The following is a 24,940-nucleotide window of genomic DNA, read 5'->3' as shown; positions in this document are numbered from 1 at the left end:
ACACACAGTTGACGCAGAGCACAGACGACGTTTTACCCTTTTCCACCCGTGCACACGTTCCTCCTCGCCACCGACCTCATGGCCCCACCTTCCCCAGACACGGGGGGTCCACCTGACAGTGGGGTTCGACATGGCATCCAGAACACCCCCGCTTCTCTCTGGGCGGGGGCATCAATTACGGTGATGCCATTTGTTCCTTCTTAATTTGTTTAGTCCCGAAGAATGGCTACCTCGCTTCCCTCGCAAGTCCCGACCGAGCACTTTCTTTCTTTTCCATCCTTCTCCTTCTCCGCTTCTCCCTCCCCGATCGATCCCGGCCAAAAGGCAAAACCCCTACCCACTGAGTCCAAACCCACCCAGCGGGCGAGAGAAAGAATCTCTGGAGAGCGATGCACGCGCCGGCGAGGAAGGCCGCGGGCGGAGGGGGCCGCAGCCCGGTTGCGTCGGCGCTGCTGCTGCTGGCGGTCGGGGTGTTCGCCTTCCTGATCTCGTACAGCGTGCTCGCCATGGTGCTACGAGGCGGCGGTGGCAGCGGCAACGGAGGAGGAGGAGGAACTGCGGGGCTTGGGACGGGAGTGAGGGACCCGGTGGTGCGGATGCCAGAGTGGATGCGGGCGGCGGGCGGCGCGAGGGGCCAGAGGCGGCCCTTCCACGTGGCGCTCACGGCCACGGACGCCCCGTACAGCAGGTGGCAGTGCCGGGTCATGTACTTCTGGTACAAGCGGATGCAGGCGCGGCCGGAGGGCACCGACATGGGCGGCTTCACCCGCGTGCTGCACTCGGGGAAGCCCGACGGCCTCATGGACGAGATCCCCACATTCGTCGTCGACCCCCTCCCCGCCGGCAAGGACCGTGTAAGTACGCCACGACTGACTGTTTTTTTGGTCTCCTCCTCGCTCTCTGTTTCGGTTTGTTTGTTTGTTTGTTTGTTTGTTTGTTGTGCAACGTGGGGCTACGTGTGCAGACGGGCTCTGTCTTCGGGATTTTAAGGCGAGATAAAACGAAAATCGGTGCTTCGCTTCCAACTTGCAACTGCAAAATCAAGTGATTATTATTTCTTTAACTAGTTCTGTTAAGTAGCTGTTAAAGGTCATGAATTTCGCATGTCGAATTTTGTCTGCGCTTGAGAATCCCTTTATGCCGCAACTCGCCACCCGCTCTCTGACCAAGTCCTGCTTTCTTGCCTTCCCTTGAGCACTGTATTTGCCCTGTCAGTTTGAACTTTACTTCCTTCGTTCATGTACACCCAGTTACAGTTACTGGGGGAAGCAACATCAGTTTTGAAATGCTCCGTAGGTTTGATTATGATACTGTCTGCACTGCAGGGCTATATCGTCCTAAACAGGCCATGGGCATTTGTACAATGGCTGCAGCAGGCAAAGATTGAAGAAGAGTAAGTAAAGACTGATATGCCCTTTTGGTTTCCATACTTTCAGTATGGTTTTAACTTTTAATCTTCCACAAGGTACTTTATGATTTGACATCCAGACATCCATGATTAACCAAAAATAAGCGAAACAAGAAAAGTTGTTGCTGGTGTTTGGATGTAAGATGGGACAGATATTTAGGCACATTCATGCCTACTCCCTCTGTAAAGAAATATAAGAGCGTTTAGATCACTAAAGTAGTACATAATATGGATTTCTCTCTCTCTCCATGTGTTTATAACTGTTCTGTTCTGCTTGAATATCACAGGTACATACTGATGGCAGAACCAGATCATATATTTGTGAAACCTTTACCAAATTTAGCTTTTGACAATGATCCAGCAGCATTCCCCTTCTTTTACATCACACCATCCGAACATGAAAAAATTATCAGGAAATACTATCCTGAAGAAAGGGGTCCAATCACAAATGTTGACCCTATCGGGAATTCCCCTGTAATAATTAAGAAGGTAATTCACTGTTGTTAACTTGGTGCTCTATAGACTGCAGTCTCATGGATGAATGAAGCTCCATTCCATTTATTTGGTTTTGCATGATTTGTGTTTCAGTTACCGTTTTGGTTAGTCATTTTACTGAATCTAACTTAATCTCTCGTTATATGAGGAAAGAATAGACACTGCTTGAGAAGATTGCTCCCACATGGATGAATGTATCACTACAAATGAAAGAGGATCAAGAGACTGACAAGGCTTTTGGATGGGTTTTGGAAATGTCAGAATTATCTTTTCTTGTGTGTGAATTTGATAAATGCATTTTCTCATTGTTACTTTGTTATAAATCCAGTTTTTTGTTATTTTTCTTTGGCTTCTAGGTATGCATATGCTGTTGCCAGTGCATTGCATGGGGTTCAGCATATCCTTCGTAAAGATTTCATGATCCAGGTGCTGAAGCTGTTTCTGATTTTCTGACGACAATATACTTGCGCACTAAAAGCGACGTGCTTGATTGACATGATTAGAGCTATTACTGACACCCCTTAAAAATGCAGCCACCATTTGATAAGAAGCTCGACAATACATTTATTATCCACTTCACCTATGGATGTGACTATACACTCAAGGTATTTATTGGGGCCTACTATTCATAAGTCTGATTCTTTTTTACAGATCTCATATTCATATGAAATGAATATGACTGAGGGTAGAAAGTAAAGGCCCCGTTATTTTCTCTCTATTATGTTACTAAACATAAGGCTATTCGGTCGGTCTTCTGGCCATACCACAAGGTATTTGACAATATCCTGGCAAACAATTTCAGGGCGTACTGACATATGGAGAAATTGGTGAGTGGAGATTCGACAAGAGATCATACCAAGATAGGCCACCGCCAAGAAATCTTACATTGCCCCCTCCAGGAGTGCCAGAAAGCGTGGTACGTTTAGCAGCGAATAAATTGGAAAATTACGCAACAAGTTTATTATGATTTTTAAGATACGGAGTTACTGTTTATTGTTCAACATTTACAAAAAATAAGTAGAATTTCATATTATTATTGCATTCATCTTCTATTTGTTTGAATAAGTTTAGGTAACAGATTAATACAGTGCAGGAATTTTATTTACTGCTGCTGTTTTACTATATGCTATGATGATTAGCTTAATGCGAGTTGGTAACTGCGTGTTAGCCATATAATGTTTTTCCTATATCAAGCCGAAAATGTTTCTAAGACTGGGATTTGGAACTTTTAAAAGTGACCACTGAAACTGGCGTAATTTGATTAATTGAGATGAATATGATTGCTAGCATGGTAAGTCTTGGCATACATTGGCTGTGCTTGGGATCGGAAGCTGGAATGCTCTGCGATGTTTTCTATTTAAGCGCTTCTTTCAAGAACAGCGAACCCTTGCGTTGATGTCCCTAACACTTTGAATGAAAGTTTCTTACATCACCACTGTTATCTATGGACTGAAAAAGCGTGTGCGTTTTCATCCTTCTGTTTAAGGTCAATTGATGGTTTTGAAATCATTGCTTCTTGATAATGCTGGTTCTCAATAAAAGTCATTAAACATGTTGAATTTAACAAGGATCGTTATTCCTTTTTAATATCAGGGTAGTATTTGTATCTACAAAATTTGACCACTATCCTTCTGTGATTGCCTGATCTATTCTCCTTGCAGGTTACACTGGTAAAAAGGGTCAATGAAGCTACCGCAAACCTTCCTAGGTGGGATGATGGATTATAATCTATGTGGACGTCAAATATCCGAGCCCCTTAGGGGTATACATCAGAAATACAGTAGATAGTTTTTCTTTCATACTTAGGCCCTGCTAGGAACACGGGAATTTTCCCGATTCCTGCAGGAACTAACTCTTTCCAGTGAATTATCTCTGATCCAAACAGAACCTTTACAGAAAAAAAGAACATAGCAGCCCAGTTTGTTTTCCATTTAAGGTTATCTTGTAAATTTTTCTGACTGGTAAGATTGAAATAGTCATATGATTCGAGCAGAGTTGTGCTTGCACCCCTTTGGCAATGCGGTATGGAGTATATGCACTTTGCCAGTTTGATTATAGATTTGTTTGATTAGAATAAACGACCGTTCGGTTCAACTATACCATCTCACTGACATAAACAGTTTCACCTGCGGAACAGAATCCATGGCGTTGTACTGGTGTCTGAAATTAGTGCTGTTGGCATGTCACGGTGACTTTCTTTCTCTATGTTAGAGGATCTGGTTCCATCCGGAAGGAACGCAAAAGGCGTGTCATGTTCGGCTTGTGCGTTTCATTGCCGTCTGTCAACGCAAGGAATCTGAGCGAAGTCATGCCAAGCACAAGAACCTCATGCTACCAGAGAGACACATCGGACAACCTACACAAACAGTATCAACAACCGGACGCAAAGCATCTATGTACTTCAAATGATCCAGCAGGGCCAACAGTCCAACACCACCTACACCTACCAGTGTCCCAACGCAGAGCAGAGGTCTATGGCGGTGACATGTAGTGCTGCTGTGTTTAGGGGTGCAAGCGGCGTCCCGTGTATCCCCGAAACTAGCAAATTGGCTCCCTCTGGCCTCCACCCTCCCTCGCTTCCATTTTCCTCCTCCTCAACCTCGTAAGCTTCACCCCTCTGCCACCCGCGTCCGACCTTGCCGCCTCTCGACCTGCAGCGCGACACCGTGCCTGACTCCGTCCACCACATTCGGCGTAGCATCACTACTAGAATTTCCGAGTTTCCTGAGTACTATAAAAACTCGTCGAAAGCTGTTTTACACTCGGCATACTGTTTGCCGAGTATAGTTCTTGGCTAAGGGTACTCGGCAAAGACTTTTTCGAGCACTAAACATGGGACTCGGCAAAAAATAAGGGACTTGACGAATCGTACGGAGACGGCGGCTGCCACATGGCAGACGACTTTGCCGAGTACTGCACGCAGGTACTCGGCAAATCTAACAGCCCAGGAACGAAGCACGTCACCTGAAATATTTGCCGAGTTTTGCTCGACAAATCTTGGCAAACCCCATCTTTGCCGAGTATTGTTTGCCGAGTAGGCCCACTCGATGATACCGTGCCCAAGCAAGCCCCAGCTGCCATGTTTGCCGAGATTCATGTACTTACACTCATGAAAGTTCGGACCATGCTACTAGAGAAGAACACGTGGCTTCTTCGCCGAGCTTTGTTCTCGGCAATTACGTTTTACCGAGTGGTGTACTCGGCAAAGATGAAGTCATATGTTCTGTTTTATTTGCTTCTACATCTGCCCTGCAACAAAAGACATACAAACAGTACAAAATTGTCTGCGGACAGTACACATCATAGGCAATGCACAAGAATCATAACAAATTCAATGTTCTTCATCAGATTAACTAAAGCGCCATAACAAGTCCCAAGTGTTCATCAAACTAATTAAAGCATCACAATGAGTCTAAAGTTCTACATCAAACTAACTAAAGCATCATTACAAGTCTCAAATAGTCACTAAAACCTCAATGTGACCCATTTGTGTTACATGGACCACACAAGCATCAAACTAAGAAAGATCACAAGTAGGACAAAGAGGTTATTCATCCACCTCCACCCAATCTGATTTTCTCCCTACGTGAAGCAAATACGTGGAGTAAACATGCTCTGCCTTCTCTATAGTATCATACCCTTTGTGGCAATTGTCTTTGTAATGGTTGACTTGTTCATGGCATGTTTTCCATGAATCATAGACTCATGGATGTCTACCTGAGTACACCACATACCACCTCATCTACAGAAGGGAGAATAACAAATTTCAACACATAACAAAGTGTTAGAAAAACACATGCATGGAGACACATATAAAGGCTTCATGATTCATATACCAAAGGCATCAGAAGTTGTCATCCGAGTCCACATCATCATTTACATAAGTACATGATCATGAATTTCATTAAGAAACACTTCAGATCGTCTTTGATCCGCAGGTCCATACACCACCATGAGAAACGACCTAAGGCCGTTGCTCCTGTGTGTCACCTGGGCCCCCACAAAAAATTCGCCCTTCTCAAACTGTAACAGTTCCAAAGCAAGATTGTTGACACCTGGGTGCAGAAAGCGCAGATGTCGTCGGGCTCGGCCGGTGCGGGGGCGCAGGCACTGTCGGGCTCGGGCGGCACCAATGCAGAGCAGCGCACTCATCCACCACAGCAGCGGCCTCATGGAAAACGAAATCAGGTGCACCCTACCAAGAATCTTGACCTATGTCCAATCTGCAAGTCTCCTGAACATCCTCCTGCACGCTGCCCTCAAGCTTTCTGTGACCGTTGCAATAAACTAGGTCATCTTGCTTCTGTCTGCGTCGAGTTTCTGCCATGGGATTGCATTGCTCCTATGTGTGCCTTTCAGTCTAAAGGGCAGGGTTTCTATTTCATACATGATTCGTGTACTGCCAGTCAGGTTAAGGAGAGGGCCAATAGCATCGTTGTTACTATTGTAGAAGGGGAAACATCGACCCGTCAAATGGAGATTGATCTTAGTGACTACTTGGCTATGTGCTGGCGTTGCTCTGCTCATGCCATTGGCCCTGGAGTTTTTGTTGTTAGATTTCCTAATCCTAGGGCTGTAGCTCAAATCTGCTATGTGGGCAAAGTCACTCTCAAAACAAGTGGTGCGGTGATACACGCCACACAGTGGTCATCTGCTGTGGGGGCCAAGGGGGTTATGGAGGTGGCCTGGGTGAAAGTCAGCAATATTCCTCTGGACAAGAGAAGTGAAAGAAACCTAGCCTATGTTACATCTTTAGTTGGTGTTCCACTTGAGATTGACAGTGCTACCTTACATCGCCCAAGTTCAGTTCGGGTTAAAATGGGATGCAGGAATGTGGATGAAATCCCTATCATTGCTGAGGCAGTCCTTGGAGGTCATTTCTATGACTTCTTCTATGAAGTAGAACAGGTTTTGGTTAGGGATCCTGATAGAGGAAAAAAATCAGTTGAGATTACTCAGAAACCTGAACAAAATATGGGGAAAGATGGTCCTATTCAGACGGCTCCTGGAGCTAAGATGGCCAGTATCTCTCCCGGACCTGGGCTGGCTCCTTCCACGTCCAAGGGAGAGAAACAGGACATCATTCGGGAGTCGCAGGAAAGCGTTGAGTCTGATGATTCCTTACATACCACTTTGTTGATTGATACGATGGCCCAAGAACAGGACATGGGGGAGGATGGTGTAAGTAACCTTGACAATGAAAAAGAATCTGTTCCTCATATATTCAAGAGTAGCCTAAAATTATACTCTGATGTTGTGAGATCATGTTCACAGGTGAATGAGGTGAATGAATACAAACGAAGCAAGTTGGGTGGGGGCAGTACATACAGAGTTGAGCTACCTGACGAAGCGGGGGAGGATGAGGTGATTCCTACTCCTCCTCTTGTCACCGAAGAAAATCTGCGCTTCAGCTTGCGTAATGTGCAGAACAAAGCGAAAAGGATGGACGACAAGGCTATGGCAGCAATGAAAAAGAGAAACCTAGAAGGTAATCACAATAGTCCCAACTCCTTTGATACGCTATCTAATCCTGAATTAATTCTTAAAGCGGTTAAAATGGGAGTAAATATTCCTGATACAGATTTTGCTTGCATTGATGTGCTTAGAGAACTTGAAAGATATCGCGATAATGACATTCAGGAAGAAAAGAAAGAGGATGGAAAGAATATGGAGAATCCTATGATATTAACTAATGCCAAAGGGGACCAAACTCCCCTTAGTTTGAGATGGGGTGATCAAAACGATATAGATGAGGAGAATTTCACAGTGGTTAAATCTAAAAAGAAAAGAGATAGAAAAGTCAATGTGGTTGTATCCAAACCTGTGACCAGAAGTCAAAAAAATCATGTCTCCTTGCTAGATAAAAAGGGTAATCCTACTCTGCCTCCTAGTAGGATTACCAGAAGAGGGAAAAACAACACCTTAATATGAATGGTATTTTCTGGAATTGCAGAGGAGCAGGGAAGAAAGGGATGCCTACCTGCTTCTCTGACCTAATGAGAGATCATTCCCTAGATTTTATAGGCCTTCAGGAAACTATGAAGAAAAAGTTCTCCCGTAAGTCTTTAAGAAAGATGGACTCTTTCGATAGATATAATTGGAACTAGACTCCTTCTATTGGCAAATCTGGCGGTATCCTTTGTGGTATCAAGAAAGAAACTCTAGAGGTGGTATCCTGGATACCTGGTAACTTCCTTCTTCAAGCTAACTTGTACGATGTTAAACACAAGAGTATGTGGACCCTTGTAGTGGTTTATGGAGCGGCCCAAGATGATAGAAAAGAGGAATTCCTTAATGAATTAGCTTATACTTGCTCCCAGATTCATGTCCCCTATATAGTGGGTGGAGATTTCAATATCCTCCGCAGCAGTGAGGAGAAAAACAAAAATTTGACACACTCTCACTACACTGACAGATTTAATGATGTCATACAATCCCTGAATTTAAGAGAAATACATATGGGAGGGGGTAAATACACTTGGTCCAATAAACAGAAACATCCTACTTTGGAGAAATTAGACAGAGTCCTCATGAGTTTCGAGTGGGAAGAGCTATTCCCATTGGCATCTGTCCGTAAATTGGTAAGAGATACTTTGGACCACAATCCCTTGCTTCTGGCCACTGATGTTGTGAAAACCAACCCCTCCCATGATCGAGAGTTCAGATTTGAACTAAGCTGGCTTAAAAATGAAGATTTTTATATCAAAGCAAAAAAGATTTGGGAACAACCTATAAAGTCTGAAGATCCCATCGACATCTTAAACATAAAGCTAAAGCGTATCAAAAAATATTTCAAAGGATGGGGGGCTCACTCCTTTGGGCATGCTAGGAAAAGGAAAAAGTACATTAAAGAAGAACTGGAGAGAATAGAAAAGATGGAAGAAAATGGCCCCCTTGGTCCAGAAATTTATGAAGAGAGAACTGCCTTGTGTGCAGAATTAAACGAGCTCCTGATTACGGAAGAGTTGTTTTGGTTACAACACTCCAGTGAGCGTTGGTTGCTCAAAGGAGATCGAAACACAGCCTTCTACCATAGAGTTGCAAATGGGAGGAAGAGAAAAAAATACTATTCACTCATTCGCTGCGGGGGAGGTGGTGATTGAGGGTACACAGAACCTACTAGCACACGCAACCTCGTTCTACAAAGAACTTTTTGGCCCTGCTAGGGGCAACATGTTTCACTTATCTGCTGATACGTGGTCGGAAGAGGAAAAACTTAGTGAGGAGGATAACATCTTGCTCACTAGTGAATTCACAGAGGAGGAGGTGAAGAGAGCTTTGTTCGGGATGGGATGTAACCGAGCACCAAGGCCGGATAACATCCCAGCGGAATTCTATATGCAGTGTTGGGAGTTTGTGAAAAAAGATATCATGCACTTGTTCGAAGCTTTCCATTCGAACAAGTTAGACATAGCTCGTCTGAACTATGGCATTATTACTCTAATTCCCAAGATGAAAGGAGCAAAGAAAATACAGCAGTATCGTCCAATATGTCTTCTGAGATGCCCATATAAGCTTATCACCAAGGTCTTAGATAACCGGGTGGCAATGTTTGCTGATATTCTGATCAGTAAGCACCAGAATGCATTTATCAAGCATAGAAATATCATGGACGGGATCCTCACTTTGCATGAAATACTTCATCATACTCATCATAAGAAAAAAGTGGGGGTGGTCTTGAAATTAGATTTTGAGAAAGCCTATGATAAAATCAATTGGGAATTCCTCCTAGATTGTCACCGCGACCGAGGGTTTGGTGCAACCTGGTGCGGCTGGATAAAAAACATCCTATACAATGGTACTGTTAGCGTCAAGTTGAATAATGAAAGAGGACCTTATTTTCAGAGCCACAAGGGGGTGCGCCAGGGCGATCCCCACTCCCCTTTTCTTTTCAACCTAGCTGTTGAAGCGCTGTCTAAGATGATCCGTAATGCTCAAAAAGAGAAACTTATCACGGGGTTGGCTCCGGATCTTGTTAAAGATGGGGTGGCCATTCTCCAATATGGTGATGACACAGTCATCTGCCTCGAGCATGATAAAAAAGCAGCTGTGAACCTGAAACTATTACTATATATCTTCGAACTTATGTCTGGACTAAAGATAAACTTCTTGAAAAGTGAAACCTTGTGTGTGGGAGGGGATGACGATACAGTGGCCTTTTATGCAGATTTGTTTAACTGTCAGATTGGTCATTTCCCTATGAAATATTTGGGAGTGCCGGTCAGCTATTCCACTCTTCGCAACCTGCACTGGAATTTTGCTGATGATAGATTTCTTCAATGCTGTGAAACTTGGATAGTCAACGCGGCCTCCTCGGGAGTAAGATTAATCCTCCTTAACTCCTCTCTCACTAGTATCATTTACTTCTATATGTCCATGTTTCTTCTTCCTAAGATGGTCATTGAGAAGCTGGCTAAACATCGTAAACGTTTTTCTGGCAAGAACACGAGGGACGCAAGAGATACCACTTAGTTAAATGGTCCAGAATTTGTAGATTTAAAAGCAAAGGAGGCTTGAGAGTGAAAGATCTCCGTAAACAGAATATTAGCCTTCTCACCAAATGGTGGTGGAAGCTAGAAACACAACAAGGGTTGTGGCAAGAGGTGATCCGGGCAAAGTATATGAAAAAAGACACGGTGACCTCTATCAAAAGCAAATTTAGTGACTCCCCTATGTGGAAGGCAATCATGAAGGTAAAGGAATACTACCTAGCAGGTAGGAAAGTAGTGCTGAATTCGGGCAATCCTGCTAGGGTATGGAAAGATCCCTTGAATCAAGAAATTTCTATGGATCAAAAATATCCTATGCTATATAGCATTTGCAATAAGCAAGAAATCACGGTGGAGAAATTTAGAAATGGTGTGGGGGATGATTTCTTCCGAAGGCAACTACACACGCCGCTGTTAGATCAGTGGAACGAGCTTAAAGATATAGTTGACTCCTGGGTGCTGTCCGAGGAACCTGATCAAGTTATTTGGACTCTGGGTAAAAAGAAAAAAAATACGACCAGGTCGGTCTACGATCACCTGGAAAAAAACTTATTAGGGTGTAACTATAGGTGGATTTGGCAAACAAAAATCCCCTTAAAGATCCAAATTTTCACGTGGCAAGTCTTCGAGGATGCTATCCTGACTAGGGACGTCATGAGCAAAAGACGTTGGCAGGCAACCCCAGATGTTGTTTCTGCAGGGAGAGAGAGACGTCGACGCATTTGTTTTTCACTTGTCCTGTGGCCAGGGTAATCTAGAGGACGGCGGGGTGCGTTTTTGGCACGGACAAGTGCCCGAACAATATATGGCAATACTTCTCTTGGTGTTATGCCTTCCTCCAAGACGGAGAATTTTTTTATACATTTGGGCTTGCGGCCATCTGTTGGGCAATTTGAAACAGTCGCAATCAGGCTACCTTCGAGGGAAAAAAGTTACAGACTCCTTTCGCAGCAATTTACTCTGCATGTGGTTTCATGTCTTATTGGGCAGGTATGATGACTGGAGAAGATCGGGAGGCGATGGAGCGGGGGGCCAAGATGCTCAGGGCCAACGCATCAAACATGATGAGGATCTGCGCGGCCTCAGGCGAGAAGGCACATGACTGATCTGACAGGACGTGGTCAGCAAAATCTGGGTCATGAGGATGTGGAGCTAATAGTCTTGGGGTCCTTCGTCATGCTTATTTTAGTTACTCTCTGTCGCCTGCTCCTATGTGAGCTTGTGGTGTCGCTCCTGCGTGAGCCTTTTGGCATCCTAAAAATTATTGAACACTCCTGGTTTAGGTCTAGTTTGCGTTTTTGGGTGTCCTTGGGTTTTTGCCCCATGATAAGCTGCTCGATGACGGGTGCTTATAGTGCGTTTCTCAAGGATGCTCTGAACTCGATTTTCCCTTTACAGTTTCCTTGGTAGCTTCAGTTTCGGAACTCTGTATTTCCGTTATGTCAAAGTAATGGAAAGAGGTTATGCCCGGTTCAAAAAAAAAGATTGTTGACACCTAGTAATATCCCCCCTGGGTGTACATGGGCCGGCACCAACGCCCATTTAAATTCCGCATTCCCTCCCAACGCTTCAAGTTCCTTGTTAGAAAACGATCCTCTGATCGTTTCTTGTAATGCCATGAAGTCAAGTTTTTCCTCATGAATAAATTCCCGCAACTGATTTCTATGATCGAGCTACCCAACCCCTCTAATGTTCCATATAATTCCTTTCTTTGATCAGGGAATCTAGGTCCCGACCCCATTTTCATCAGATTTCCGGCCACCTCTCCCTTGAAAACGGCCACGCGACACACCTTGGCATGCACGATCGGACGCATGAATGTAGCCGGCCTCCTCTCTAACCTGGCTCGCTTCCGTCAATCTGCTCATTTCTCTGGCTTTCAAGTTTGTGGCTCGCGTTCGGACCAACACCCGATTGGCCTCGCTAGCCACCACCACGTCTTGCACCAATTCATGTGCATGCAAACTTTCGACTTCCTCCAAGGGATCACCCTAGCTTGTCAAATCTTAACTCCAAAGGCCTCATGCAATCATCAAAATCAAAGAGAATCACGACATTTTTACTCGCATACCATGGGGGCTCCTCCCACACGCGATCTCAGTCTCTTTGACAAGTGAATTCAATAACGAACGTGTTATCGCCCAATTACTCCATGCAAGACGAAGGGCACCCGAGATTGTTTCGATGTGGAAGGTATGGCGATGAAGTACTTTTTCAGCTAGCATCCACTTCTCATGTTCTTCCTCTTCGGGATCATTCAGAACCAGCGGCGTGGCCTCCTCCTCAGATATCTTCGGTTTTCCTAAAGCCTTCGCTAATTTTGCCCTAGCCGCCCTAGGCGACAAAGGCCCGTGCTCCGTGCCTCGACCAGAGGATGTCGCCATCCACCAGTCAGTCTCTCTGTTGCCCCATCGATAAGATCGACAGGTGCCACCACAAAGTCTGGCCTCAAAACCCTAGTTGCCTCACGTGGGGTCTCCTTATTTTTCGAAGGAAAAATTATTGACTTCCATCCACCTGCAGTATGACCTGCCGTAGGCCAACCACTATATCTGGCCATGGGATACCCAGCCCGGCCGGCCTGAAAAAGCCCGACCCGACCCAGCCTGGCCCGGGCCGGCCTTGGGCTTGTATTTGCGATTTAGGGAAGGGGCCCAATGGGCTATTTCATTGTTGGGCCGGGCCTGGGCCTAATATCTAGGCCCGACTGCTGGGCTGGGTTGACGCCTGGGTTTTCTGCTATGGGCTTTGTTAGGCCCGGCCCGGAGCCTGATATGGCCAGGTATACCACCCACTCGTGGCGTAGGAGTCCTACGCCGGCTACGCGTCTACGGGAGACACAATATACATACGGAAAAACGTAGACACGTTCCCCGGCCCGAGGAGAAAAGATTCAAACGATAGCCAACCGAACCGTTTGAACATCCTCCCCGTCTTCAATTCAAATCAAGAGCGCGCGCGGCTCTATCCAAGGTAATCAGCGGAAACTAAACCGCCTCTTCACCTTCACATCCCACGTCCCCCTCCTTCATTAAGCACGTCCGTGGCACGCCCGCCCACCTCCCCCACGAAGCAGCGAGCGGAATCCAAAGCGCGGTCAAGCCTCCATCATCAAAGGGGAGTTACCCGGCCTCCCTTGGCCTTCCCCTATAAAACCACACGCCTGGAGCACGCGCCTGCGCTTCACATACACAGCCGCGCACGCCATTGCATTCCAGGCCGGAGCAACGAGAGAGAGAGCAGCCTACGGCCGCGGGCGTGCCTTCCTCCGCGTCCTGCTGCACCGCCGCCGGGCCGCCGAATCCGAGGTCGTCGAGCGGGCCATGGCGGCGCTGATGATCGGTTCCTCCTCCAAGCCTGCGCTCCTCCTCCCCGCGCTGGCCTTCGTCCTTGCATTCGTCGCCATCCCCGCGCTCACGACGCCGGCGCAGGGGCACGTGTTCCACGTCGGTGGCCCGCGCGGGTGGCGCGTCCCGGACGCCAACACCAGCTATGGCTGGTGGGCCATGAACAACCGCTTCCACGTCGCCGACGAGCTCTGTGAGTCATCCACCGATCTCATCGTTTCTTCCATTTCCTGCCACACAATTACCCTTACCATGTCACCAACGGCGAGCGTACTTGTGTTGTGTGTGATTACTCACAAGGTCGTGTGTGTGTCCTGCAACCTGATCCTGTTTTGATTCCAGACTTCAAGTACGAGAACGACTCGGTGCTCCTCGTCTCCCGCGAGGAGTTTGACGCCTGCAACGCCACGGACCCCCTTTCCAGGTTTGCCGACGGCAGCACCACGGTGCGTCTCGATAGGCCGGGCTTCTTCTGCTTCATCAGCGGTGAGCCGGGGCATTGCGAGGAGGGCCAGAGGCTCATCGTGCGCGTCATGGTGCACCCGGCCGAGCCTGCGCCCGCGCCTGGTCCGGCAGCCTATGCGCCAGGCCAAGGCGGAGACGGCTCTGGGTCTGGCGGCGGACACGGTGGGTCTTCACCGGGCACGTCGTCTGCTGCCGCTGCGGTTGCTGCCGGCGGCGTCGCTCTCGCTGCAGCGATGGCCGCTCTTTGTGTCGGTCTCGTCTTGCTGCTTCAGTGATCAGTTTGCTCTTCTACTAGATAGTCAGGTTTTATTATTGAGGTTTAATCAATTCCTTCTCTATTAGAGTTCATCCGGTGGTACTAGTGATTCGTGATATGGTACTATTATCATAATTAGTTTGGTTATCCTGTGTAATGACAATATTGTTTGGCTTTCTTCGATCCCTATGACTGTGTTTGGATTACATCTATACTAGTAGTATTCCTTGAATCTTCTGCAAGTGTGATACTGTGATCCGTGGTAAACTTTTTGAGTTTACATCAATGGTACATATCTCGTACAAGTTCTTCGGTGAACATAACTGAAAAGACTACAAATTGATACGAGTTAATGTAAAGTGCCATATCAAACATGTGAGAACGGCACCAGGATTTAGTCCCATTTCATAAATGCTTGAAAACGTCCAGGGTACAATTATATGTACAAGTTGTTGCACATCCATGTCTCAGTTAGTGAAATATATACACTGATCGGTCAAGAGTGTCTACCATGGCTCAGAATTTTTGGTCCAGTAACTTGCAGCAGGTCTGTGGCTGTCCCAGCCATCCTCTGCTAAAATTAGGTTTACTCGTGCCGTGAGAGTGTTCACTGCGTCGTCCTCCAACATCTCCAGTGGATTGGTCCGGGGCTGTCCAACCTGTAAGGAATAGATGTAGAGTGGCATTTAGAGGCGGTGTAGTATTTACAATGGCTGAATGCCAGATTTGAAGATAAATACCATGGCAATTTGGTACGATGTTAAGTACTGCAGGCAATCTTTGTAGTAGCCACAGTGGTACAGAAGGGCAGCATAGTCCCTAAGCTCACAGGGATTGTGATTCAGCAGGATCAGTCTCTCGCAAGCTGCCATCAAGATGCATGGTATGAATGAACCTGATCAGTGACCGCTAGAAAATGCAGATTTGGAGAAAACGGGACTTAGGGTAAATACAGAAAAGAAAGGCAATGGCCTATCTGTTTCCAAAATTCTTGATGATGGGGAACATGGAATGTACAGGTGTGGACAATTTGGATATATCATGAATAAGAAACAGAAGAATCAAAGGCACTACTGTGAATTATCAATGAGGTGACTTGTTCTAATCATTTTAACGGAAGATCCATGAGTTCCACCACGCCGTCCTTGTATACACCTCCAGATTAATAAGATACTAAACGGAAAGGTGTTGTACCTGCCAAAGCACGACGCATATCACCAAAGCGCACATTAGTCCATACTCCACGCATCAACCTATGTTGAGCAGATTTAGCAGCAGCCATCTCTATGGCACTGTAAAAATAAAATCACGTCACTCTAGTGTCATAATTCGTATCATGTATGATGACAATAGCAATTATCTGCTGACCAGGTTATACACAAAACGAACCTTATATTGCCACATGACCTTGCTTGACTGCCGCCTACATTACCAGGGCCATGGTGGTTTGCAGCAACAGCATTCAAAAATAAGCTACTTGACTGATTAGACTGGAACGGCCAAAACATACCCTTCAGAGTTTGTAAAATCTGGAAAACGGATTAATCAAAGTAAGCCCAAATGTCATTGCATTCAACAGATGTCAACTTTTGGAGCCTTACAAAATCACCATTAAAAGAAGAAAACCAAAGCATGATAGCTAACATTAGGAGAAGCAAACTATCTTTAGAGATAAGCAACCATCTAACTCCCAGAGCAAGCTATTCAGGGTTGGGATACAGTTCCAGATCAAAGTCCAGTTAAGATATTATTCAGAAAAATACCCAATTAAGAGTTGACACCTAAATTTCTGGTTCTGAGTATACGAATCAGGTGTAACATCCAGAATCATCAGGTAAAAACCATGTAATGTTACCTGGTTTGGGGGATACGCAATAACTTTGCAAGTGTAACTGAACTGTCGGGTCTCAAACATGAGCGGGTGAAACAAAAAGACCCTAAGGAAAATCTCTCCCTAATAATAAAGCACGGATTGACTTTGTCGGGTTCACCATCACAATACGCTTTCTTCCTGTGATTTTACGCTTTCAATTTGAATTTAAACATATACGCGAGGTGGTACTAAAACCGTTTCGTTCGCGGGTGACAATTGTTTCCGAACGTAGTGATGTTGGGCTGGTATCGGTTCGCTTCTGTTTAGGGCCTCCGCCTGGGCCACGATACCATCACTGCTGGGACTCCTCCCCTGTTCTGGTTTTCTTGGTTGGTTTCCAACTTTTTTTTCACGTGTAGGTCATGTGTGTAAGCTACGGAATCCTCGATCTCGATTAGCCACGCTGACTTACAACTCTCGCTAATAAAAACAGAGCCAACGATGTCGACTCAATCCATCTCCAGGTTTGATGCAAGAAACCCTAAACCTAGCGACATCGTTGCCAAAGACGGGAGCAACATCGGTGCCGTCTGCCGTGCTGATCGAAGTTGAAGCAACTGCGGCAACGTGAACAAGCTGCACAGCTACGGTGGCAACGGCAACATCAGCGACAGGAACAATCTCACGAGAGTAGGGCTACCTCCACGTAGGGTGCGGCCCCGCGTCGCTAACCGTGATGGGCGCCTGCATCATTCTTCTCGCCACCCCGCGTCGTCGTCGTTGGGGCTGCTCTAACCGTGGTGGGCACCTCCGCGCTGGCATCATTCTCCTCGCCACCATTGTTGCGACCAGTGTCGTCGGTGCATGTGTTGCAGCCTTGCAGGCCGCTGTCGTGGACGGTTGGCTGCTGGAGGTTATGATCGGGGGAGACAACGAGCAGAAGGAGATTGGGAAAGAGAGGGTGGAGGAGAAGACAACGAGATCATGATCGATCGCAGAGATTGTGCGGCACGTCCGGTGTGGCGCGAGCCCGCATCTACGAGTGGCCGTCGTCAAGTGCGTACTTGAGGAATACAGAGAGGGAAGGCGATCAGCTAACATGGTGTCGGAGTTCCTCCAAGATTTCGTTTTGCACACCTAGGACGGCCATAGCACTAGGCAGATGCGGCACCAAATCATAGTCCTAGACTCCTAATGCACCTCCTAGCACATATAGGCGGTGCTTCTTAAGTACGTACCTAATTCTGATTTGTATGGATGGCCTCCTCCTACACACAACTAGAGAACTGATAGGTTATTTCCTTTCCTAGCATGGCCTGCACCACACTGCTTGCAGCAGTGGTGCCAAAAATTACTGCCCATACGTACTCATGTGCCAATTAATTCTCTAGGTGTCGTTGCTTCCTGGTATGTACTTAGTCTCATCATCTTTTGTTTGATATATGTTGGTGATTTTCCCAATGGATTTCCTAATAGTAGAGAGCATGCAGACTAGGATCTTTGTCAGGCCACCTCAAGGTTGCCGGCAGCAGCTACAAGTGTCCAGAAAAACTCTGCTATCCTCGAGTGCCACTTATTAGTGTAAACTACTAATGTTTTCTTACTTATATTTTTGAGTATTTGTGTTCCACACAATTATTCTTAGTCATGATATGCTGACATGAAGTTCCTCTTCTAGGACAAGCATGGGGGTGTGCCTTATTGCATAGTTGAAACAAGAGATGTATAACATTCCCTTTCTTTTTAATTGACAGACAGTTCTTCACATTAAGTTGTCATTTGGTTTCACAAGTTTTTACACTAATTCAGTCTCATTGTTTTAGTAGGTTTTCCAAAAACATGTTACCCTGCTCCTCCCGTCCATAAATATCCCTCAAGGGTATCATGTTTGTTTTTTAGTTATCCAATTAATATTGTCTAGACTCACTGAAAGCCTGTATTTTTCTGTCCTAAGGGGTATTGTTCCATTGATTCTTTTTGTTGGATTTGGCTGTAGTTGTCAGTCTTTGGCTCTTTGCAGACGGTGATCAATATTACAAGTGATTACAGTTTCTTAATCGTATTTGTCATGATTATTTCCTTTCTTACTAGATTACTGTTGGTATACTTATGATTTCCTTCATGCATTCATCGACATTATCATAGTTCCCAGTAGAAGTTGATTGAAAGGTTTCTAATACATAATATTCACTAGCAAGTTCATCGATGGACTGCCCACCTAAGCTATATAGCAGAGGGTTTGCGTAATGCATGCCATCTTTAATCTTATGGTTACTTCAGTAATAGTAAAGAATAGTCCTATATATTTGCAACCAACTCTTCCCTTCATGATACAATAGTCCAGTTTGTACATTTTTATTTTTACACAAGTCTTACCGGTGACGGACTCTTTGCTTATTCTGAAAGTCGGAAGTCACATATAAAATGGTCTCCCTCAATTGTAACCCAAACCGAATCGCAAGTTCTTGTGCACGAATTGCACCGCCTCAAGCATCCATCTCATTAACTTCGCGGAACTTTGCCTGTCTATGCTCCACCCATGGTACGCCGTTTATGCGCCTAAAAGTGTTGAATGACATAATCCATTCATTCATTATGTCGGCTCATCGAGGAGCTTCGAGCAGAAGCATAGGGAGGCCCTCCAAGCCCAGGCAGTGGAGCATGCCGGAAAGCTCAAAGAGGCCCTCGATGTCATCAATGCCGCTGACACCGCCAGGGTGACATTGGCAATCCAAGTAGGTGGAGGAACTTGAAGACGATGCGATGTTTTTTCTTTCTTTCTCAATTTTAATATCACTCTTTATGCATTCATGGTTGTGTTTGTGTGTGTGTGTGTGTGTGGCTTGGGGGCTGGGGGGGGGGGCACATGTCAAACGGCGGTGATGTTCTCATTTCAAGTAACTAGATGCTGCCCCGCACGTTGTTGCGGAAATATTTTGCAAGATATTTTAATGTGATTAGTTGTAAAATGTTTGAAGTAATAATATAAAAAGCTAAAACTAAAAATGCATACAATTTATTATGTTTGATTACTATATAGTTGTAAAATGTTTATTAAATATATATAGGATAATAGAATGAAAATTCTCATGTATGTTTGCATGTACAGATGGGTCGGCAACAAAAAAAGGATTACAAGTTCACGAAACAACAAGTCAATGCAGGATGCGATTGATCACATTCATCGAATAGGTGGACAACATGACACCATTGGCGATGGTGGTGAAGAGAAGTGGCATAAAGGATGAGCCACTTGGGGTGTGCGAGGATCTGTTTCCCGTTGCAACGCACGGGCACACTTACTAGTAAATTACTTACAGTTGTATTTTATAATGTGTATGAAGCTAAGAAAGCAATAAGTGGTGAAAACTGAAAAGGCCTGCCAAACTCTAGTTTATTTTCTGAACAGAAGATTTGTATACGGATAAGTATGGAACAGAACCCAATAATAAGTTTAGGCTAGTCCGGAATGTCGTGAGAATGAATTGTCTAAAGTTACGAAACACCATTGACAGTATTTGCATATAAAAGTTGCCAAGAAGGGATTGAACTCAAGTCTCATTCTGAAACCTGAAACCAATATGGTAGCAATTTTGCTGCTAGTGCAGAAGCTGATGAAAATATCTCCATTCAGCAAACCAGAGCGAGTTAAGATTTCTCAATTGCAGGATACTTCCCCAAAAACATTAAATGAGTATTTAGAAAATGCTCAAAGATATTCTTGCCCGATACTTCCACAGCTATTTAGCAGACTAATGACGTTTGAAAATGAAACATCTGGAATGAAGATCAAAATAAGCTCACCTCAACCAAAAGTGACTTTGCTGTCATAATATTTGGTTCATCACAAAACTTGCTTCTTCGTTTGTCATAGCCCCTAGGGCAGCCATCAAGATCATGTGGAAAGGAGATCTCCTCATCGAAGTCTAGTAAGCCATATAACCGTAGTGTCTTTAGCATCTCCGAATATATCAACGAAAGCATTAGAGCTGATCCTGATCGGCATGTCAAAGTCTGTCAATTGTAGACAACAAAAACAACATTAGAATGGATAGACCACACACATGGCAATCACGTGAGATTACATACAAAGCGGAGAAGACGGGGTCAATCATACCGAGTGAAGATACATAGCCCGAGCATCTGATGCTACGTTTGTTCTTCGAAAGCCCTGAATGAAAAATTGCAACGTGGTAACATGTTAGCACATCAATTGATGGTACAACTGATAGATGGAACACACCATTCGGCATATAATTTAATGAAGGGCTTGAAATTGCATATTCAGAGTCTCAAATAGATACCAAAATGTGCCCATGGCATTTATGCCGATTTATCCCAAAATGTAACATGATCGCATCAATTTGACTGTCAAATTACCTTGTGGACGTAGAGGTAGCGGTCGAGGTGGTCGAAGAAGACCTCGGGCGGCGCGCCGGAGGGCGGGAGGAATCCCGCGGCGAGGAACCCGGTGGAAAGGTCGTCAAGGCGAGCAATGAAGGCGTCGACGGGCAGCGGCACGGAAGAGTGGGAGACGAGCGAGTCGTCCTCGGCCGCGATACAGAGCGCGGCCCGCGCGAGATCGGCGCCGCGGCTGATGGCGATGCTGGTCTCCGCGTTGAGCCTCGTGAGCCTCCCAATCTGCGTCGCGAACCCCTCCCTCGCCGCCCTAGCGTGATCAGTGACGACCCCCGCGGCCTCGAGCGAGTCGTGCAGCACCATCCGAGGTAGGAGACCTCCGCCGCTGTCATCCGCGTCGCCGGAGTTGGCACAGGCCCGGATAGTGTAGGAGGCTCTCCCCCGTCGCCTGCATACAGTCGAGGGGGAGGAGGGGAAGCCGTGGTGACGGCCGAGACCGGAGGGGGGAGCACACACCGCCGCGCAACTCATGGCGCACGGGGCGGCGAACTACGGGAGCTACTCAGGGGCAGCGTGAGGCGACGACTACAGGAAAGAAATATCTCGGCCTTTCACCTGCTTCTCTCGGCCGGGTAATCCACCACAATTTGCAATTTCAGAATCCAATTTTACGGAGAAATGGCCAAATTTGGATGTGAAAAAACGCGAACTTAAAAAGAATGGTTTAGAGCAGCTCTAGCACAGTCGCTATATGACAGCCTCCCTAAAACGCAGCAACATATAATACCAAAGGCTTATGAGGCAAAGCGCAAATACAAAATTACTACAAAGCCAACTCCAACGCACGACCGCAAATGATATGAATTTTGTTCGGTTTCTGTCCGTTTGCATCGGTAAAACGGATACAACCGTCCGTTTGCGGTCACTTATCCATTATGCGCTCAACCAACCGCCGCATTTCAAATGTTTGTCTGCATTATGAACTTAAATTTAAATAAAAAAGACATTACAATAAAAATGATACAGCACATCTTTGCGGAGCGTGCTCTCCCCCCACCCCTCGGCGTTGCCGGCCCCTGTGCCGACGGCGCGGCCGTGCCTCCGCCACCCGGCTGAGGTCTCCACCGGCCTTGTCTCGCTGCCGCCTGCCATGTCCCCTCGCAGCCCCGCCTCCTTGGAGAGGGTCGCCTTCTCGGACGTGGATTCCGCCCTCGGATCCCCGGCCCCATCGTTCGCCGATGTGGTCTCCTCCGGGCATTCAAGGCCTGCATCGCCGGCCCCGCCTCGCACCTCCTCGCCCATCAGACCTACGCCGCCTGCGCCGTCTGCCCCACCGCGTCCGCGCCTTCAATCCATTGTGGTGGTGGGTTAGGGCGGCCATGAACCCGCCGGGGCGGGCAGGCCTGCGGCTTCGCAGGGGGCCGTTTCACAGGAGTGGCGTGTGGTCCGCCGCAAGGGCAAGAAAGGGGCGCTGCTCCGACCCGCCAATAGCACCGACGCCATTACTACTCCACCATCCCCAACCACCGCCGGCCGCGGCATTCATTCCAGCTCCACCTATAAGGCTGACCTCCATGGTAGGTGCTTCCGGTGTCTCAGCTCCTCTCACAGAGTTGCCTCCTGCCGTAGTGAAGTCCGGTGCATCCACTGCCTCGTCCTCGGCCATACCACCCACCACTGCCCTTCTCGCCACCTTCCTCGCGTTCCGCTCTCCTCCCTCGACGAGCCGCGCCGCCGTCCCCCTCCCCCGCGGCTATCGGTCTCCTCCCGCATAGCTTTCCCACAAGGTCACCCTAACCACGATCGCGCTCCTGTCCTTTCTCGGCTGGTCTTCCCACCGCCACCATCGCCACCCCCATCTCGACCAACCGTGCCGCCTACCACAACCCCCCCTACCACCCCTCCGCCGGCCATGGAGATGGCCGCACGCTTCTCATACGGTCCGGCGAGGGGGAACCGCCACTGCCGCAAGACGGTGTGCCTGATCGAGGAGACCCAGGAGGCGCTGGACGAGGAGACGCGGCTGTGCGAGTCTGCCCTTGTGTTCACCGTCGTGGGCTCGCCAGCGTTGGTGCCCGCGGATGTCGCGGCGGCCGTTCGCGCCGAGTTCCCTGATGTGCCCACCAATGGCCTTCAGGTCTCCCTGATGCAGCCGGGCTCGTTCTTCGTGCGCTTTGCTCATCGCCGGTGGTTCGACCTGGTGTGTGTCCACGATATGGTGCACGCCCACGGCACGCCCCTACTGATCCGTCGGTGGAACCGGCTGACCTTCACGACATCCATCAAGTGCCGGTACAGCGTGCGGCTCTTCATCCAGGGCATCCCGCCGCACGAGTTCAGCGTCAACACCGCCCAAGACCTGCTTCCCAAATGCCTCTTCTACCAGGTGGCCATCGAATCCCTCGACAAGCTCGACATGTCCTACTTCGTCGCCCGGGCCTGGGTGGGCGACCCCGACGAGGTGCCGACGGAGACGGTGCTCACCGTCCGGCCAGGCACCCGCTGCTCCGACCCGCTGGCGCATGTTTCCCTCCCGCCCGGCTTTGGGCTCGATGGGGAGGAGGAGGAGGAGAACTGCGCCTGCACCGAGCACCTCCCCAGCAAGCTTCACTACCCGGTGCTCGTCCACGTCGACTCCATCACCTACTATCCTCCCCGCCCGGAGTACGCGGTCCGGCGTGATGGGGGCGATGAAGACGACGATGCGCCGCCGCCCGAAGACCTGCCGCACCCGTGGGAGCACGGGGTTCCCGACGACGTCACTAGGACCCGAACAGGTTTCGGCCTCTCGTTGGCTGAAAGGAGGGGCCACCGCCGGAATGGTCGCCCCTACTCCGGCCACTACCGGCGGGTGCCCGGTGTATTGCAGCCCGAGGAGATCTATGGCAAGGCCGTCCGCGAGCTATCCTCTCCCATCTTCGTGCCAGCGGACGCCGATGAGGGCTCCGGCGACAACTCCCATCTCTGCGGCGCGGCAGCGGCGGAGCCGCGCGAGGAGGGGGCGGTGGCCGAGCCGGCTACGTTGCATGCAGACGTCACGTCGCGCGCCCCACGCATGGGGTCCCCGATGCTGCCGTCCTCGGTGGTCCAACCGCTGGTGCGCGAGGACACGGGCGGGGCCCTGCCCCTGGTGGGCATGGGCCATCTGTCCCTGTCGCCTGGGGTGGCAGCCGACAGCGGGGTGCGGGCCACCACTTCCCCGCCAATGATAACTGCGGTTGCCTACACCCTTGCGGCATCGGATCCGCAGGCCGCAGTGCCCCCCTGCGTGTCCACCGTGGTGGGGCCGCTGTCGGGTGGTCGGGCGAGCGGCTTGAGGCCCAACACGGACGACCTCCTGTCCGCTGCCCTGCATGGCACGGTGACCGTGCTGGATGGACCGCTGACCAATCCCAAGCATGCCCACGCTAGCGCTGGCATCCTGGAGGCTACTCTGCATGGCGCGCCGACCCTGATGGATGGACCGCTGACTGCGCAACTGCATGCCCACGCCAGCGCTGCTGAAGAGGGGGGTCCCACTCAGGGTGGGGCCGAGGCGGTGGGCCCTGGTGGGGCTGTCGGTGGGGTGCCTGCCTTCCCCATCACCCATGAGCAGGCCACCAAGCTCTTCCTTGACCTGGTGGCTGCCCCCATCGAACTGGTCGTCCTCCAAGCTCCAAAAGCACCGCGTGGACGTCCACGCCGCCCGGCGAGGACGCCGGCGACGGCCACGAGGCGCAGCTACCGCTTGAACTGCAAGAAGAACCTCTTCCTTGCGGCTCAAGGGAACGTCATGGCACAGGCCCGTCGCCTTGTCATGTCCAAGCGCGGGCTCGCCATTCCGGAGCGCGGCGAGGTGGTGGAGCTACGCCTTGCCGAGTACCAGAGGATCTTCGACGAGCCCCTATCGCCTGTCCAGATAGAGGCACTCTCCGCGCTGGCCAGAGCGGGCAAGAATGTAGCGTCGCCGGCTCCGGCGTCGTCTTAGGCTGCTGTGTCGGATGTTAGTCGATCTCGTTCCCTTATGGAAGACAACTGGTTAGTTTGGAACGTCAGGGGTTTGAACAACCCAGCTAGGAGAGCTGTGGTTAAGGAGGTGGTGTATCGCAACAATGTATCCCTAGTTTGTTTGCAAGAAACGAAGCTATCATTCATCGATAGAGCTATGGTCGCACAGTGTTGTGGCAATGATTTCTCGGAGTTTGCATACCTACCCGCGGAGGGCACCAGAGGGGGATGCTGCTTGCATGGAAAGGAAACCACTACTCCCTGCCTGGCGTCACCATTCTCACACACGCCGTGGCTGTGACTGGATGCAACGCCAAGGGA

The 24,940-nt window shown here is 48.5% G+C and overlaps 3 protein-coding genes across 3 annotated transcripts; 2 read left to right on the top strand and 1 right to left on the bottom strand.

Moving 5' to 3' along the window:
• Window positions 1-223: 223 nt before the first annotated feature.
• On the top strand, window positions 224-3,895 carry LOC125543704 (hydroxyproline O-arabinosyltransferase 3-like). The gene is made up of 8 exons (XM_048707161.1): window positions 224-854; window positions 1,326-1,393; window positions 1,696-1,897; window positions 2,062-2,159; window positions 2,260-2,329; window positions 2,437-2,508; window positions 2,706-2,819; window positions 3,565-3,895. The coding sequence occupies exons 1-8, from the start codon at window positions 390-392 to the stop codon at window positions 3,628-3,630; spliced, it is 1,155 nt and encodes a 384-aa protein (XP_048563118.1). The 5' UTR covers window positions 224-389; the 3' UTR covers window positions 3,631-3,895.
• A 9,587-nt stretch (window positions 3,896-13,482) lies between these two features.
• Window positions 13,483-14,652, top strand: LOC125543702 (early nodulin-like protein 1). Its single transcript, XM_048707160.1, has 2 exons — window positions 13,483-13,932; window positions 14,082-14,652. The coding sequence occupies exons 1-2, from the start codon at window positions 13,716-13,718 to the stop codon at window positions 14,477-14,479; spliced, it is 615 nt and encodes a 204-aa protein (XP_048563117.1). The 5' UTR covers window positions 13,483-13,715; the 3' UTR covers window positions 14,480-14,652.
• A 182-nt stretch (window positions 14,653-14,834) lies between these two features.
• On the bottom strand, window positions 14,835-21,257 carry LOC125543701. Its single transcript, XM_048707159.1, has 7 exons — window positions 20,654-21,257; window positions 20,391-20,444; window positions 20,078-20,287; window positions 15,850-15,989; window positions 15,655-15,752; window positions 15,201-15,325; window positions 14,835-15,119 (listed from the first exon to the last, which is right to left on the bottom strand). The coding sequence occupies exons 1-7, from the start codon at window positions 21,161-21,163 to the stop codon at window positions 14,967-14,969; spliced, it is 1,290 nt and encodes a 429-aa protein (XP_048563116.1). The 5' UTR covers window positions 21,164-21,257; the 3' UTR covers window positions 14,835-14,966.
• Between the last annotated feature and the right edge of the window lie 3,683 nt (window positions 21,258-24,940).

Source organism: Triticum urartu, chromosome 3 (genome assembly GCF_003073215.2).
Source record: "Triticum urartu cultivar G1812 chromosome 3, Tu2.1, whole genome shotgun sequence".
Taxonomy (NCBI): Eukaryota; Viridiplantae; Streptophyta; class Magnoliopsida; order Poales; family Poaceae; genus Triticum; species Triticum urartu.
This window is presented reverse-complemented; position numbering and strand designations above follow the sequence as displayed.

Coding starts and splice junctions, on each gene's coding strand:
- LOC125543701 (XM_048707159.1), bottom strand. CDS start 21,163: ATGAGTTGCGCGGCGGTGTGTGCTCCCCCCTCCGGTCTCGGCCGTCAC. Junction 20,288..20,390: donor GGGCTATGTATCTTCACTCG/GTATGATTGACC, acceptor TACAATTGACAG/ACTTTGACATGCCGATCAGG. Junction 15,753..15,849: donor AGGTCATGTGGCAATATAAG/GTTCGTTTTGTG, acceptor TTATTTTTACAG/TGCCATAGAGATGGCTGCTG.
- LOC125543704 (XM_048707161.1), top strand. CDS start 390: ATGCACGCGCCGGCGAGGAAGGCCGCGGGCGGAGGGGGCCGCAGCCCG. Junction 2,160..2,259: donor TTTGGATGGGTTTTGGAAAT/GTCAGAATTATC, acceptor TTTGGCTTCTAG/GTATGCATATGCTGTTGCCA. Junction 2,509..2,705: donor GATGTGACTATACACTCAAG/GTATTTATTGGG, acceptor AAACAATTTCAG/GGCGTACTGACATATGGAGA.
- LOC125543702 (XM_048707160.1), top strand. CDS start 13,716: ATGGCGGCGCTGATGATCGGTTCCTCCTCCAAGCCTGCGCTCCTCCTC. Junction 13,933..14,081: donor CCACGTCGCCGACGAGCTCT/GTGAGTCATCCA, acceptor TTTTGATTCCAG/ACTTCAAGTACGAGAACGAC.